The sequence below is a fragment of the Chiloscyllium plagiosum genome, unplaced genomic scaffold, assembly GCF_037043375.1.
Source record: "Chiloscyllium plagiosum isolate Xiang-an unplaced genomic scaffold, Cpla_swu_hap1 HiC_scaffold_3, whole genome shotgun sequence".
NCBI lineage: Eukaryota > Metazoa > Chordata > Chondrichthyes > Orectolobiformes > Hemiscylliidae > Chiloscyllium > Chiloscyllium plagiosum.
The window spans coordinates 64712498-64730001 of record NW_028270141.1 but is presented as its reverse complement, the minus strand read 5'-3'; the positions used below and the strand labels follow the sequence as shown (position 1 = coordinate 64730001).

The 17504-nt window shown below is 45.7% G+C and overlaps 1 protein-coding gene across 13 annotated transcripts in view; it reads left to right on the top strand.

Annotated features, from left to right (window-relative positions):
• Positions 1–17504, top strand: part of supt3h (SPT3 homolog, SAGA and STAGA complex component) — a 469942-nt gene that overhangs the window by 359515 nt on the left and 92923 nt on the right. For 10 of the 13 annotated variants that reach the window (XR_015753299.1, XM_087979840.1, XM_087979866.1 and 7 more), the window contains one exon: positions 797–991. The exons of the other annotated variants lie outside the window; for them this stretch is intronic. Coding sequence is in view for 9 of the 10 variants with exons in the window: in XM_087979840.1 (XP_087835966.1) it covers positions 797–991 (195 nt within the window). In the remaining variant the exon portion in view is untranslated. The remainder of the gene's footprint in view (positions 1–796; positions 992–17504) is intronic. 13 annotated transcript variants of the gene reach the window in all.

Here is a 17504-nt window from a genome sequence, read left to right as displayed (position 1 = left end):
AAATATTTTTATCTTTTCCTTTTTCTTATGTTATACCAAAAATAGGTTAATGAATTCACAATATGGGCAAAAGGGCTGGACAATAAATGTTGGCCGAGCAAGTGATGCCCACATCCCTTAAATGAATAAACAAAGCTAACTTCCTTAAACTGTACATTGTAGATATCACTTGGCTATTTAAATTTTCTACCAAATAAATATTTTATTTTGTTATAGTGGCTGTCTTAGTGGATGACAGTGGTCTGTCTGAAGCCAGGAAGATGATGCTGCATTATTTGAGAGAAAAGTATCTGAAGGATTACATAAGTCAGTCAGAGGGTCAAATAATTTACACAAACTAGAATTCAAGCCTTGAATATCACTTTTGACTGACATTTGCACACTAGCTTCTCCCACAGGGCGGATTCTACTAGTTGATTCAAACAAAAATGAGAAATAGCGAAGACAGCTCCCTCACCTAGCAAATAGCCATATAGGTAAAATTGGTTATGTATATAGAAGTACCATGGTGGACCCCAGTGTTGATCAACCTTAAAAGGGGTAATATGAAGAAGATGTTAGCTATAGTGTGAGTGTACATGCACTTGATTAATAATTGGATTGATTACTAAAACACTTGGAGTATTGTCATAGGAATCAAAGTGTGTTATCTTTAAGGTTGTTAATCATCTAATTTATTTTTGCAAAATCAGATACCCAATAAAATGTGTGATTCTTATTAGACTGGGAATTGTCTAGCTTTATAGACAAACTAATATGTTTCAGCATCTCAAAATGTTACTTTTTATTATTTTAGATACAATTTCAAGTTCAGTCTGTCAGTTTGAAGAGCAATCCTGACTCACCAGAAAATACACCCCCGTCAACACCAACAACCCCTGCATCAGCAGCACAGCACATTGTCTCTAAAACACATTCAGGAAATTTGGGGAATGGAGGCATAGGGCAAGATTCCAGCAATACTAAAGCTAAAACCCGCAAGAGAAAAAAGGTTGGTAGACATTGTTTACTCAGTTAAGCAACTTATATGTATTTGACCATCTTGCTGTGTTAAATAGAAATCATCATAATAAAAATGTATGAACTAGATTTTAGTTTTGGTAAAGTACTAGACCATAATACCATAATAAATGGAAATAGGCCATTTGGCTCCTCAAGCCTACTCAGCCAGTTAATATGATCATGGCTAATATCATCAACTTATTAGAACAAGAATAGTTTATAAAGGATACAAGAAAAATGTAGGATTTGGGGAATACCTTTGGTTTATTCAATTCAAACAAAAAATTGATAATCTTTGCAGTTTTTCAGAAAGGGAAATCTGTTAACTGACCTTAAACCTGAATGTGAAATTTTCAATCGCTCCTGAAATGGGAAATTGCTACTTTCCCATTTTCAATAATTCAGGAGATTTTGAGTTTATCGATTTAGTGTTATTTTATTCCAAAGGTTAGCTGCTCCTGGAACTAAAGAAATTGTGGTTAAACTGATGTTGGACAGCAGGGTAACCAGGTGTAAACGGAGCTGCCAGTTGATTGGCAATTACCTGCTTTGTGTCAGAGATTAATTGTAAACTTATTGCATCTTAATTTATTTTGTAAAAATTATTGTTTTATCCAGTGTTATGTCGGTAAAATTTAATGGTTAATGAAATTGTTACAGATAGCAAGGAAATCTTTGCTTGGAGGATGTTATTTAAACCCAAAATGAATGTGCAACATCTCAACATCAATGCTAATTTAATAAGATTTGGTTCTCCTAAGCTGTGCCATGAATTGTCAGTTCTGCAGATTGCTGAAATGGAATGAATTAATGAAACGAATTTAATGCTCCATTGAAATTCATTCATTTCAGCCAGTCTCAAAACAGAATGCCCGATAATTCAGGGTGATAATACTTTGCTGCTCTCCCAGCTAAATAGGGACATATAGAAGTAGTGAAGAAATGCTGTAGAGTAATTTGGAGGAAAATAGTTTTTCTTAAAACAGAAACAAAATAAACCAAATGATTACAATTCCACTTGGATAAATCAATTTAATTTTGATCTTTGTAAATGTAAACTAAATTATAAGCTTTTTATGCTCCTGTTTACTGCTCCTACAAACTTTGAAAAGGGACCATTTATATAGGATGTTGTATGGCATATGCTTGTACCGATAGTCTGTCAAATCCTGCTGGCATGAAAATGATGTTGTCCTAAATCTAGATTTCTTTTTTGATTAATTATTTTTCTCATTTTAAACATTGTAGTCATATGACCTTAACATATGAGGAATGTTTGAGGACACTGGTTCTATACATGATGGAGTTGAGAAGGATGATGCGGGAGGGGGAAGGGGCAGTGGGATCTCTTTGAAACGTACAGAATATTGAATGGCCTGGACAGAGTGGATGTTGGGAGGATGTTTCCATTGGTAGGAGGAGAGACAAGAGACACATCCTTAGAGTAAAGGGAAGACCTTTTAGAACAGAGGTAAAGAGAAGCTTCTTTCAGCCAGGGATCGGTAAATCTAAAGAATTCACTGCCACAGAAGGCTGTGGAGGCCAGGTCATTGAGTATATTTAAGATGGAGATGCATGAGTTCTTGATTGTAAAGAGGATCAAGGGTTATGGGGAGAAAGCAGGAGAATGGCATTGAGAAGTCTATCAGTCATAATTGAATGATAGAGCAAACTCGATGGGCTGAATGGCTGAATTGTTGCTCCTATGTCTTATGGTTTTCTGAGGGGGGAGGTGCAAAAAGAGTTATTAATCCCAGTGTATGAGAATTAGAAGTCAGTTAACATCAGCTGTGATATGACGTATAGTAACATAAAGTGTTTTGCCATCGTAACGTTTGGTTTTATGGCATTCCCTTATTTTATGGACTAAGATGTTTTGATCTGCATAAATGCATTCCAATTTTTTTTAGTGAAAACTAGCAGGTTAATAAATCCAGTCTGGTTCAGACACTGCTGGATTTCTGAGAATGCATCATTTTTTCAAGGACAATGATTTTAACCTCAGTGCAATGTTGGGTAGATTTGCACATGCTAGTATTCTGTAGACTGATGTGAACTTTCTGGACCCATTGAGAGTCCCTTTCTACTTTGGCATTAAATAAAACAACAACATTCTGATGTTCTGTTGGTGATAATATTTGGAGGACCACTATTCAAAGATACAGATATGGCCTGACTTTTAGGTCATTTTTTTTAGAACTAACGGTTTATTTCCACCATGACAAGTGAATACAGTATTATACAGCATGAGGTTTAAGCTGTTGCTACTCATGATCATGACAATTTTCCATGTACATGATCAGGAGTTAACACTTTACAGAAATCATCACTGTGCACCTTTTTTTTTAAAACATCTTTTTTTATTGCTCATTTCTTATGAGTGAACTTAGTGACTGTCATCAAACTTTTGCTGCATGGAGTGACATTACAGCAGTTAAGGAAAGAATAAATAAATTTGATAGCTGCTTTCATATCTGCTTGTGTGATACTGCTTCATTAAGCTGAAGGAATTGGGTTCACCTGCATAAATGTTGTGATTTGACCTGTTGTCATACAATATAGGAGCAGAATTAGGCTAGTGAACCCAATGAGTTCTGCCATTTGATCATCACTGACATGTTTCTCAATCCATTCTCCTGCCTTCTCCCTGTGAACTTTAACCCTTACCAATCATAGAACATAGAACATTACAGCGCAGTACAGGCCCTTCAGCCCTCAAGAACCTATTTATCTCCGTCTTAAATAACTCAATGACTTGGCCACCACAACCTTCTACAGCAATGATTAATCACTCTGTGGCTGAAGGAATTCCTCCTCATCTCAGTTCTAAATGGTCGTCCCTTCATCGTGAGGCTGTGCCTTTGAGTCCTAGTCTCTCTTATTAATGGAAACATCTCCTCCATGTCAATTCTATCTCGGCCTCTCAATTCTGTAAATTTCAATGAGAATTCCCGCTTTCATTTTTCTAAACTCCATCAAGTTCAGACCCAGAGTCCTCAATAGCTCCTCATCCCCAGCTCTTATACCCTGGGATCATTCTTGCAAACCTCCTCCCGATCCCTTCCAACATTACATTCTTTCTTGGATACAGGGCCCAAAACTGCTGTGACTGTTCTAAATGCAGTCTGAATGGAGCTTTGTACTGCTTCAATAATGCACCTCTGCTCCTGTATTCTTGCCGTCTTATAATGAGTGGTAACATTGCATTTGCGTTCCTAACTGCCAACTGAACCAGCATGCTAACCTTAAGAGAATCCTGAGTTAGTACTCCCAAGTCGTTTGTGCTTCAGATTTCCGAAGCCTTTTCCCATTTAGAAAATGGTCTACGCCTCTATTTTTCCTACCAAAGTGCATCACTTCACACGAAATTTCCCACATTGCACTCAATCTGCCACTTCTTTGCCCACTGTCTTTCTTCAGCCTTCTGCTTCCTCAACGCTACCTGCCCTTCCCTTCATCTTTGTGTCAACTGTGAACTTAGCAGAATGCCCTCAAGTTTCTTTGTCCAGGTCGTTAATGCATAACGTAATAAATGTGATCCCAACACTGACCCTGCAAAGCTCAACTAGTCACTGGCTTTCATCCCGAAAAAGACCTCTTTATCCTCGGTCTCTAACTTCTGCTAGTCAGCCAATCCTGTCTCCATGCCAGTACTTTGCCCCTAAATCCATGGATTCCTATATTATTTAGTAGTCTCCTGTGCAGCAACTTGTCAAAAGCCTTCTGGGAATCCAAATAGATCATATCCACTGACTCCCCTCCGTCTAACCTATTCATTATATCCTCAAAACATTCAAACAGATTTGTCAGGCATGATTAGATTAGATTACATTACAGTGTGGAAACAGGCCCTTCGGCCCAACAAGTCCACACCGACCCGCCGAAGCGAAACCCACCCATACCCCTACATTTACCCCTTACCTAACACTAGGGGCAATTTAGCATGGCCAATTCACCTGACCCTGCACATCTTTTGGACTGTGGGAGGAAACCGGAGCACCCGGAGGAAACCCACGCAGACACGGGGAGAACGTGCAAACTCCACACAGTCAGTCGCCTGAGGCGGGAATTGAACCCGGGTCTCAGGCGCTGTGAGGCAGCAGTGCTAACCACTGTGCCACCGTGCCGCCCATCTCCACTTGATGAAGCCATGCACTTCCATTACTTAAAAATCTCATCCTTAATAATGGGCTCTAAAATCTTGCCAATGCCTGAGGTCAGGCTAAGTGGCCTACAGTTTCCTGTCTTCTGTCTCCCTCCTTAAGCCGGGTTGTTTCATTGGCCATTTTCCAGTCCTGTCAGACCCTTCACGACTTCAGTGATTCGATTAAGATTAGATTACTTACAGTGTGGAAACAGGCCCTTGGGCCCAACAAGTCCACACCGACCCGCCGAAGCGTAACCCACCCAGACCCATTCTCCTACATTTACCCCTTCACCTAACACTATGGACAATTTAGCATGGCCAATTCACCTAACCTGCACATGGGGAGAATGTGCAAACTACACACAGAGAGTCGCCTGAGGCGGGAATTGAACCCGGATCTCTGGCGCTGTGAGGCAGCAGTGCTAACCACTGTGCCACCTACAAAGAAACATCAATTCTCCTGCTCCTTAGATACTGCCTGACCGGATCGAGTTCCGAAACCATGAGGTTATGCTGCAGCTGTACAAAACTTTGGTGCAGCTGCACTTGGAGTATTGTGTACAGTTCTGGTCACCGCATTATAAGAAATGCTGAGGGACTTGAGGCTGTTTTCGTTAGAGTGAAGAAGGTTGAGAGGTGACTTAATAGAGACGTATAAGATAATCAGAGGGTTAGATAGGGTGGACAGGGAGAGCCTTTTTCCAAGTATGGTGACGGTGAGTACGAGGGGGCATGACTTTAAATTGAGGGGTGATAGATATAGGACAGATGTCTGAGCAAAAAGGGTAGTAAGGAATGCTTTGCCTGCAATGGTAGTGGATTTGCCAACTTTAAGTACATTTAAGTCGTCATTGAACAAGCATATGGACATACATGGAATAGTGTAGGTTAGATGGGCTTCAGATTGGTATGACAGGTCAGCGCAACATCGAGGGCCGAAGGGCCTGTACTGCGCTGTAATGTTCTATGTTTTATTACTGTGTCATGTGCTATTTTAAACATATAATCTGACAAATCAGGAATATTTAACTCTTCTTTCTGAAGGAAATCATGTTTATTGAATTGAGTAATGCTGTGGGTGAAAAGGAACCAGTGGATGTGGTGCATTTGCAAGGAGCGGGTCCCAGGGCACAGGCTGGTGTTGGGGCAGGTCACAGGGCGGAAGCTGGTGTGGGGGCGGAGCAGGTTCCAGAGCAGAGGCTGGTAAGGGGAACGGATCCCAGGGCGGGAGCGGGGAGCAGGTCGCAGGACGGAGGCTGGTGCTGGGAGCCGGTCCCAGGGTGGAGGCTGATGGTAGGAGCAGGTCCCAGGTTGGAGGCTGGTGCTGGGAGCGGGTCCCAGGGTTGAGACTGGTGCTGGGAGCGGTTCCCAAGGTGGAGGCTGGTGCTGGGAGCGGTTCCCAAGGTGGAGGCTGGTGCTGGGAGCGGTTCCCAAGGAGGAGGCTGGTGCTGGGAGCGGTTCCCTGGGCGGAGGCTGGTGCTGGGAGCGGTTCCCAGGGCGGAGGCTGGTGCTGGGAGCGGTTCCCAGGGCGGAGGCTGGTGCTGGGAGCGGTTCCCAGGGCGGAGGCTGGTGCTGGGAGCGGTTCCCAGGGTGGAGGCTGGTGCTGGGAGCAGTTCCCAGGGCGGAGGCTGGTGCTGGGAGCAGGTCCCACGGCGGAGGCTGGTGCAGGGAGTGGTTCCCAGGGCGGAGGCTGGTGCTGGGAGCAGGTCCCATGGCGGAGGCTGGTGCTGGGAGCAGGTCCCTGGGCGGAGGCTGGTGCTGGGAGCAGGTCCCAGGGCGGAGGCTGGTGCTGGGAGCGGTTCCCAAGGTGGAGGCTGGTGCTGGGAGCAGTTCCCAGGACGGAGGCTGGTGCTGGGAGCGGTTCCCAGGGTGGAGGCTGGTGCTGGGAGCAGGTCCCAGGGTTGAGACTGGTGCTGGGAGCGGTTCCGATTGTGGAGGCTGGTGCTGGGAGCGGTTCCCAAGGTGGAGGCTGGTGCTGGGAGCGGTTCCCAAGGTGGAGGCTGGTGCTGGGAGCGGTTCCCAAGGTGGAGGCTGGTGCTGGGAGCGGTTCCCAAGGTGGAGGCTGGTGCTGGGAGCGGTTCCCTGGGCGGAGGCTGGTGCTGGGAGCGGTTCCCAGGGTGGAGGCTGGTGCTGGGAGCGGTTCCCAGGGCGGAAGCTGGTGCAGGGAGCGGTTCCCAGGGTGGAGGCTGGTGCTGGGAGCGGTTCCCAGGGTGGAGGCTGGTGCTGGGAGCAATTCCCAGGGTGGAGGCTGGTGCTGGGAGCAGGTCCCAGGGCGGAGGCTGGTGCTGGGAGCGGTTCCCAGGACGGAGGCTGGTGCTGGGAGCAGGTCCGAGGGCGGAGGCTGGTGCTGGGAGCAGGTCCCAGGGCGGAGGCTGGTGCAGGGAGTGGTTCCCAGGGCGGAGGCTGGTGCTGGGAGCAGGTCCCTGGGCGGAGGCTGGTGCTGGGAGCAGGTCCCATGGCGGAGGCTGGTGCTGGGAGCAGTTCCCAGGGCGGAGGCTGGTGCTGGGAGCAGTTCCCAGGGCGGAGGCTGGTGCTGGGAGCGGTTCCCAGGGCGGAGGCTGGTGCTGGCAGCGGTTCCCAGGGTGGAGGCTGGTGCTGGGAGCAGGTCCCAGGGCTGAGCCTGGTGCTGGGATCGGGTCCCAGGGCGGAGGCTGGTGCTGGGAGCAGTTCCCAGGACAGAGGGTGGTGCTGGGAGCAGGTACCAGGACGGAGGCTGGTGCTGGGAGCAGGTCCCAGGGCGGAGGCTGGTGCTGGGAGCAGGTCCCAGGGCGGAGGCTGGTGCTGGGAGCAGGTCCCAGGTCGGAGGCTGGTGCTGGGAGCAGGTCCCAGGGCGGAGGCTGGCACTGGGAGCGGTTCCCAGGACGGAGGCTGGTGCTGGGAGCAGGTCCCAGGGCGGAGGCTGGTGCTGGGAGCAGGTCCGAGGGCGGAGGCTGGTGCTGGGAGCAGGTCCCTGGGCGGAGGCTGGTGCTGGGAGCAGGTCCCTGGGCGGAGGCTGGTGCTGGGAGCAGGTCCCATGGCGGAGGCTGGTGCTGGGAGCAGGTCCCTGGGCGGAGGCTGGTGCTGGGAGCAGGTCCCAGAGCGGAGGCTGGTGCTGGGAGCAGGTCCGAGGGCGGAGGCTGGTGCTGGGAGCAGATCCCAGGGCGGAGGCTGGTGCTGGGAGCAGGTCCCAGGGCGGAGGCTGGTGCTGGGAGCGGTTCCCAGGGTGGAGGCTGGTGCTGGGAGCGGTTCCCAGGGCGGAGGCTGGTGCTGGGAGCAGGTCCCAGGACGGAGGCTGGTGCTGGGAGCGGTTCCCATGACGGAGGCTGGTGCTGGGAGCAGTTCCCATGACGGAGGCTGGTGCTGGGAGCGGTTCCCAGGGTGGAGGCTGGTGCTGGGAGCGGTTCCCAGGGTGGAGGCTGGTGCTGGGAGCGGGTCCCAGGGTTGAGACTGGTGCTGGGAGCGGTTCCCAAGGTGGAGGCTGGTGCTGGGAGCGGTTCCCAAGGTGGAGGCTGGTGCTGGGAGCGGTTCCCAGGGTGGAGGCTGGTGCTGGGAGCGGTTCCCAAGGCGGAGGCTGGTGCTGGGAGCAGGTCCCAGGACGGAGGCTGGTGCTGGGAGCAGGTCCCAGGGCGGAGGCTGGTGCTGGGAGCGGTTCCCAGGACGGAGGCTGGTGCTGGGAGCAGGTCCCAGGGCGGAGGCTGGTGCTGGGAGCAGGTCCGAGGGCGGAGGCTGGTGCTGGGAGCAGGTCCCAGGGCGGAGGCTGGTGCTGGGACCGGTTCCCAGGACGGAGGCTGGTGCTGGGAGCAGGTCCCAGGGCGGAGGCTGGTGCTGGGAGCACGTCCGAGGGCGGAGGCTGGTGTTGGGAGCAGGTCCCAGGGCGGAGGCTGGTGCTGGGAGCAGGTCCCAGGGCGGAGGCTGGTGCTGGGAGCAGGTCCCAGGGCGGAGGCTGGTGCTGGGAGCAGGTCCCAGGGCGGAGGCTGGTGCTGGGAGCAGGTCCCAGGGCGGAGGTTGGTGCTGGGAGCAGGTCCCAGGGCGGAGGCTGGTGCTGGGAGCAGGTCCCAGGGCGGAGGCTGGTGCTGGGAGCAGGTCCGAGGGCGGAGGCTGGTGCTGGGAGCAGGTCCCAGGGCGGAGGCTGGTGCTGGGAGCAGGTCCCAGGGCGGAGGCTGGTGCTGGGAGCAGGTCCCTGGGCGGAGGCTGGTGCTGGGAGCAGGTCCCTGGGCGGAGGCTGGTGCTGGGAGCAGGTCCCAGGGCGGCGGCTGGTGCTGGGAGCAGGTCCCAGGGCGGAGGCTGTTGCTGGGAGCAGGTCCCAGGGCGGAGGCTGTTGCTGGGAGCAGGTCCCAGGGCGGAGGCTGGTGCTGGGAGCAGGTCCCAGGGCGGAGGCTGGTGCTGGGAGCAGGTCCCACGGTGGAGGCTGGTGCTGGGAGCGGTTCCCAGGGTGGAGGCAGGTGCTGGGAGTGGGTCCAGGGTGGAGGCTGGTGCTGGGAGTGGTTCCCAGGGCGGAGGCTGGTGTGGGGGGTGGGTCACAGGGTGGAGGCCGGCGTGGGGAGTGAGTCCTGGAGCAGCTGAGAACAGGGGCGGAGCAAATTGGAGGTTTAGAATGGCACGGGGACAGTTGTCGGGACTGCGGACTGGTGTGGGCATTCAGCCCACATGTGGAAACGCCTGCACTGAGCTACAGCAATGTATTGTTTACTGTAATTTGTTTATCTGACAGAAATGTCTATCCTTTTAACTATGTCTTATTTCTGACTTACACCATGAACCACTGTAAAGTAGTGCAACTACTTTTCTGTTTTTAATTCCTGTTCTGTATCTAAGATTTTTACCTAGGTAATTATACCTAAGATGGCGACATTGCAAAGCTTTTCACTGTACGTGAGGACATGTGGCAGTAAAGGATATGCTATTATATTCTTTGAATTTCTAGAAGGCATTTGATTAGGGTGGCGTCAAAAGTTATTGTAGAAGATAAATGCTCAAGGTTTAGGACAGAAAATTGGAACAAAATGGGAAACAATTTTGTCATGATGGTCATTGACTGTTTGGCAAGATATAATGAGTCTTGTGCTACTGGACCTCCCACTTCTTACAGTTTATGTAAATGAGTTGGGTCAGGTAACCAAAAATATGGCTACTAAATTTTTTGATGGTATAAAGACATGTAGGAAAGTTAACTTGTGAAGAAGACATAAATCTAGAAAGGAATACAGACAACTAAGTGAGTGGCAAATGGAGTATATTATAGGAAGATGTGAAATTATCAATGTTGGCAAGATAGAACAACATATTTTTTAAATGGCAAGAGATTGCAAAGCTCTCGGATGCAGAGGTTTGTGGGTGTCCTCTTGCATAATTTGCTAAAAGTTGTGTGCAGTTACAGTGAGCTTGTTGTAAAGCCAATAAAATGTTGTCATTGTTTTGAAGGGAGTTATTCAATAGTAAGGAGGTTATGTTTCAGTTATACAGGCCATTGCTGAGATCATATCTGGAGTACTGTGTACTGTACTGGCTACCATATTAGGGAAGGATATAAATAATTGGAAGCCATTCAGAAAAGGTTTTCTAGATTAATGCCTGGAATTATTGGGTTTTCTTATGAGGAAAGGTTGGACAAGCTAGGCTAGACCTGTAGCTGCTAGAGCTGAGAAGAGAAAGAGATAACTTCTTTGAAACATATCGGATTCTTAAGAGTATTAAGCAGGAGGGTGTGAAAATGACGTTAGCTCTTGTAGGGCAATTTAGATCAAGAGATCACTGTTTAAAAATAATGGGCCTCCCATTAAAATAGATAATGAGAAATTTCTTCTCTTAGAGCAGTGAGTCTTTGGAACTATCTTGAAGGGCAGTAAAAGCCGTGTCTTTGAATATTTTTACAACAAAGGTTAATAAACTATTGATAAGTAAAGGTTAAGTGCAGTAGGAAGGAATATAGAGTGCTCAGGTCAGTCTACATCTTATTGAAGGTAGAGCAAACGAAAGCGGTCAAGTGACCTACTAGTGCTCCTACTTTAATATGTTCAAAACAAATTAAGTCATTACACTTCTAGGACATTGAGCTTTAAGGGAATGATGGCAACTTACAATCTCAGGGACTATGGTCATGCGGGTACCAACTGCTAAACAACTCTCCCTAAACAGCATAATTTTTACATATTTTCAGATCCTATTGCATTGTAAACTTATTTCAGCTTAATATAGGACTCATTTGCACTAGAGCTGATTAGATTTTCTTATCACACATCCAGCAATTTTGCTTGGGGTCATTGCCTTTCAGCTGTATACAACTTTACTCATTAAATTTGTGGTCTTTGAAATGAATCTGGCTTTCATTTGCACCCTGTTCAGTAACATTTGTGCTCCTGATGGGCTGAGCTCCCAGATTTTAGCAGATTATTCAAATATTTCCATGTTCATAGATCATAGAATCCCTACAGTGTGGAAACAGGCCATGTTGCCCAACAAGTCCACATCGACCCTCTGAAGAGTATTCCACCCAAACCCATTCCCTTACTCTATTACTTGACATTTCCCCTGCTTAATGCACCTAACCTACACATCCCTAAACACCATGGGCAATTTAGCAGGGCCAGTTCACCTAACCTACACATCTTTGGACTGTGGGAGGAAACCAGAGCATCCGGAGGAAACCCACACAGACACTGGGAGAATGTGCAAACTCCACACACAATCACCTGAGGCTGGAATCGAAGCCAGGTCCCTGCCACTGTGAGGTAGCAGTGCTAAGTCAGAGGATCCAGCACTGAAATGTGCAGTCTTCCAAATAGACATTTGAGAAATGTATCCTTTTCTGGAGATTGAGACACAAGTGAAAGAGTTGAAGATGGTGCAGTCCAGAAGATGATCACTCATGTCCAAAGACTGAATTGTAAAAAAAAGTATTTGCAAGACTTGAGTTTCTCAGCTTTAAAATGAGATAACTGAAAGAGAATCTGTCAGATGTATAAACAGTGCAGAAAAGCTGTACTCAGAACATTGACATCTACCTAAGCTCTGACTGTGGGACAGAAGAAAATATGTTTAATTGCTCAAAGCCAAACTTGAGCCCCGTGAGAAATTCATTCTTCACTCAATGTGGTGAACTCATGAAAGAGATTTTTGAATCACACAGGGCAAGGATTCTAATATTCTCATTTAATTTGGATGCTGTTTAGGATTTGATTTGATCAGTATGAATGAGCTGAATGCCATCCCTCATCTCTATATATCTCAATATGTGTGATTCAGACTTCCACAAGAAAAAATACATTTCCATGAAGTAATCTCCAAGAAGTTTATGGATACAATTACAGTGTTTATAAGACATTTGGTTAAGTACATGATTAGGAAAGGCTTGAAGGATATGGGCCAGGAGCAGGCAGGTGGGACCAGTTTGGTTTGAGATTATGTTCGGTCCAGACTAGTTGGACTGAAGGGTCTGTTTTCATGTTGTATGACTCTATGACTCTAAGTTCAGCATCATTCAGGATAAAACAATCAATTTGATTGGCATGCCATCAGCCAGGTATGATACATTCACTCATTTCACCACCAATGCACAGTGACAGCAATGTGTACCATCTACAGAACATGCTTCAGTGAATCACCCAGGCTTTATCAATACCAACTGCTCATTGATCAAACTGCAGGAGCTTGTAGTGTCAGTGTTGGACTTTGTACCGTGTTGTCAGTATAGCTTCTATTTTCGGAATTCGTTTGTGATGGTACAAGAATGTTTAAAGAGAAATAAAGTAGCAGGGTAGATTTGGAGAAGAGCATGTTTTCAGTAATTATGATTAATCTTAAAACTAGAAAAATAAATATCAACATTTGTCCATCAAATTTTACTGCCCATCCAAATAATATTTATATATAGGATGTAACTTAATGTAGGATTTCACTAAACTAAATATTCAAAATGACTACTCCTCCAACTCCTGAAAACTTCCAAAACGCAAACCTGTTAGAAGAATTGCGCAACTGGTTGCAAATCCATTAGAAAATGAAAAAATATAGAAGATGCCAACTGAGGCAGATCTAAAAGGGAATAAATGCATTCAAATCAATCATACTTTCTATCAAGCCTGAGAAAGTTAGTTCCAGATGCTATTTCTGTCTGAATACAGGCACATACAAAATTTAATTTTCCAGAACACCTCTTTAGAAGACTTACTGCATGATTAGAATTTTGTGGTTTTGTGCATTCCACTGCTCAATTCAAATAATCAACAGTCCATCGATGCTATCATTCTGGAATAGTGTGAAGCAACTGGAAAAATCTTTATATTCTGAACAAATACTGCCTCTTTACAGGAAGTGGATTTGAAAATTTGGCAGAGAATTATGTTAAGACTAAACCACCAGAATATCCTAATATTGTTTAAGTACAGTCCTAGTTTTGAATTGATTCGATCTCACAGAAAATGCAAAGGAAATTTGATTTTACATCTACAAAATTTAAGACCATTTTAGTTTTGTTATTAATGTGCTCATATAATAAATAAAACATGCACTTGTATAAAAAAATTGACTTCCGTCAAATCAGCCTGTGGTACCTTGCAACCCACATGAACAGACCATAAGACCATAAGACATAGGAGTGGAAGTAAGGCCATTCGGCCCATCGAGTCCACTCCGCCATTCAATCATGGCTGATGCGCATTTCAGCTCCACTTACCAGCATTCTCCCCGTAGCCCTTAATTCCTCGAGACAACAAGAATCTATCAATCTCGGCCTTGAAGACATTTGGCGTCCCGGCATCCACTGCACTCCGTGGCAATGAATTCCACAGGCCCACCACTCTCTGGCTGAAGAAATGTCTCCGCATTTCTGTTCTGAAATGACCCCCTCTAATTCTAAGGCTGTGTCCACGGGTCCTAGTCTCCTCGTCCAACGGAAACAATTTCCTTGCATCCACCTTTTCCAAGCCATGTATTATTTTGTACGTCTCTATTAAGTCTCCCCTTAATCTTCTAAACTCCAACGAATACAATCCCAGTATCTTCAGCCGTTCCTCATATGTTAGACCTGTCATTCCAGGGATCATCCGTGTGAATCTCCGCTGGACACGTTCCAGTGCCAGTATGTCCTTCCTGAGGTGTGGGGACCAAAACTGGACACAGTACTCCAAATGGGGCCTAACCAGAGCTTTATAAAGTCTTAGTAGTACATCTCTGCTTTTATATTCCAACCCTCTTGAGATAAGAGACAACATTGCATTCGCTTTCTTAATCACGGACTCAACCTGCATATTTACCTTTAGAGAATCCTCGACTAGCACTCCCAGATCCCTTTGTGCTTTGGCTTTATTAATTTTCTCACCATTTAGAAAGTAGTCTATGCTTTTATTCTTTTTGCCAAAGTGCAAGACCTCGCACTTGCTCACGTTAAATTCCATCAGCCATTTCCTGGACCACTCTCCCAACCTGTCTAGATCCTTCTGTAGCCTCCCCACTTCCTCAGTACTACCTGCCTGTCCACCTAACTTCGTATCATCGGCAAACTTCGCTAGAATGCCCCCGGTTCCCTCATCCAAATCATTAATATATAATGCGAACAGCTGTGGCCCCAGCACCGAACCCTGCGGGACACCGCTCGTCACCGGCTGCCATTCTGAAAAAGAACCTTTTATCCCAACTCTCTGCCTTCTGTTAGACAGCCAATCCTCAATCCATCCCAGCAGCTCACCTCGAACACCATGGGCCCTCACCTTGCTCAGCAGCCTCCCGTGTGGCACCTTATCAAAGGCCTTTTGAAAGTCTAGATAGACCACATCCACTGGGTTTCCCTGGTCTAACCTACTTGTTACCTCTTCAAAAAATTCCAACAGGTTTGTCAGGCATGACCTCCCTTTACTAAATCCATGTTGACTTGTTCTAATCAGACTCTGCTCTTCCAAGAATTTAGAAACCTCATCCTTAATGATGGATTCTAGAATTTTACCAACAACCGAGGTTAAGCTGATTGGCCTATAATTTTCCATCTTTTGCCTTGATCTTTTCTTGAACAAGGGGGTTACAACAGCCATCTTCCAATCATCCGGGACCTTTCCTGACTCCAGTGACTCTTGAAAGATCTCAACCAATGCCTCTGCTATTTCCTCAGCCACCTCTCTCAGAACTCTAGGGTGTATCCCATCAGGGCCAGGAGATTTATCAATTTTAAGACTTTTTAACTTTTCTAGCACTATCTCTTTCGTAATGGCAACCATACTCAACTCAGCCCCGTGACACCCTTTCATTTTTGGGATATTACTCATGTCTTCCACTGTGAAAACTGACGCAAAGTACTTGTTAAGTTCTCCTGCTATTTCCTTATCTCCCATCACTAGGCTTCCTGCATCAGTTTGAAGTGGCCCAATGTCTACTTTTGCCTGTCGTTTGTTTCTTATGTACTGAAAGAAACTTTTACTATTATTTCTAATATTACTGGCTAGCCTACCTACATATTTGATCCTCTCATTTCTTATTACACTCTTTGTTATCCTCTGTTTGCTTTTGTATCCTTCCCAATCTTCTGATTTCCCACTGTTCTTAGCGACTTTATAGGATCTCTCTTTTTCTTTAATACATTTCCTGACTTCCTTTGTCAGCCAAGGTTGTCTAATCCCTCTCCGGTTAATCTTTCTTTTCTTGGGAATGAACCTCTGTACAGTGTCCTCAATTATACCTACAAACTCCTGCCATTTTTGCTCTACTGTCTTCCCGGTTAGCCTCTGCTTCCAGTCTATTTTAGTCAGTTCCTCTCTCATGCCCTCATAATTACCTTTATTCAACTGTAACACCATTACATCCGATTTTGCCTTCTCCCTTTCAAACTCCAGACTGAACTCTACCATATTATGGTCGCTACTTCCTAAGGGTTCCCTTACTTTAAGATCTTTTATAGAGTCTGGTTCATTGCAAAGCACTAGGTCCAGAATAGCCTGCTCTCTTGTGGGCTCCATAACAAGCTGTTCCAAAAAGCCATCCTGTAAGCATTCCATGACACATGAGACTTTGTTGTATCCTTTATGTCTTGCATTGATGTAATCTCCAATGGATTATTCCAAAATCTGAATGTCGACATAGTCTGATTAAGGTAAAGTTTGACAGAAGGATGAATATCACTATAGCCACTATGGGCTCTGTCAACTTACCATTATGACCATTAATTAAGCTATGTAAGAATAGACAATAAATGTTTAAACACTCAGAAGAAACTGCATGCTGTTAATTAATTTCCCAATAATTGGAGTAGTATTCTCAAAAGTTCCAGTAAAGAAATGTTTGAGCTAGGAAGATTGGAGCTGTGGAATTCTCATAAATATCCACATGTATGATATTTTTGTATTCTACTCCTGTAAGCTTAAGATGCCACTTGTATGCCTCATTTCTCCTCATCTTCCCCTCACCAACCCCCATAAACAAGGGTTATATTTTAACATAGTCAAGACAATGCTTTGCCATTATCAACTGATCTCTTCCACAGAAGAAAATGATAAATTAACATTTTGTCTCTTTATAATTGGCTAGATTATTAACAATGTAGCTATATTTTTTTATTTACAGAAATTAAATTATTTTTCCCTTAAACTCACTTCTTGTATCAGAACCTGTGAAGTGTTAATTAAATAAGATGTTTATACTTTTGGGTTTATAACAAGCAATGTAACAATGAAGCCATTTGTTTCCTTTTCAATTCAGCCTCATGTGATTATATTTTGGTGACTAACCACCATGTTAACTGACCGAACAAAAACAAATTCCATTAAGTCAGATTTTATTCTCATCTGAATTGTTTAGTTGAATCATTAGGTGGGATCATAACACACTATATTTGACAAATAATACTGTATTTATAGATAAATCCAACAACAATGATTTCTATGCTTTCCTTTCCTTTACACTCAAATTCCCTTCATCCTTCCTCAACTCCTTCTGTGTATGTCTTGGAAAAAGACTCCCCAAATTTGTATAGCTTCTACCTGTCTAGCCTTTAGTCTTCTGTTCACCACAACACTACTTCACCTGTCTGAACTACTCCTTCACTTCCTCTTTTAATGCCCTTGTCTCTAACAAAATCTTTACTCTAACTCCCAGGGTCATAGTGCTCAGGTCCAAGGGGCACAAAATTTCATATGTCTGGATTAGTCACCCATCATCACATTTTGCTGTAGCATGATTGATGTCTTTGGGCCTTGTTGTCCTTTACCAAAGGAACCCATTACTTCAGAATCATCATGGAGAGCAAAAATTATTCCTGGCTTTTCTCTGCATTACCTTTTTAAACTCCTCTGATGGCTTCTTGGTCACTAGGATTCACACTTTAAGTTCTGCTGATTTTCTTCCTCGACCTTTTCTCAAACAATTCAAGGTTCTCCTGTCCTTGACTTGAACCCAC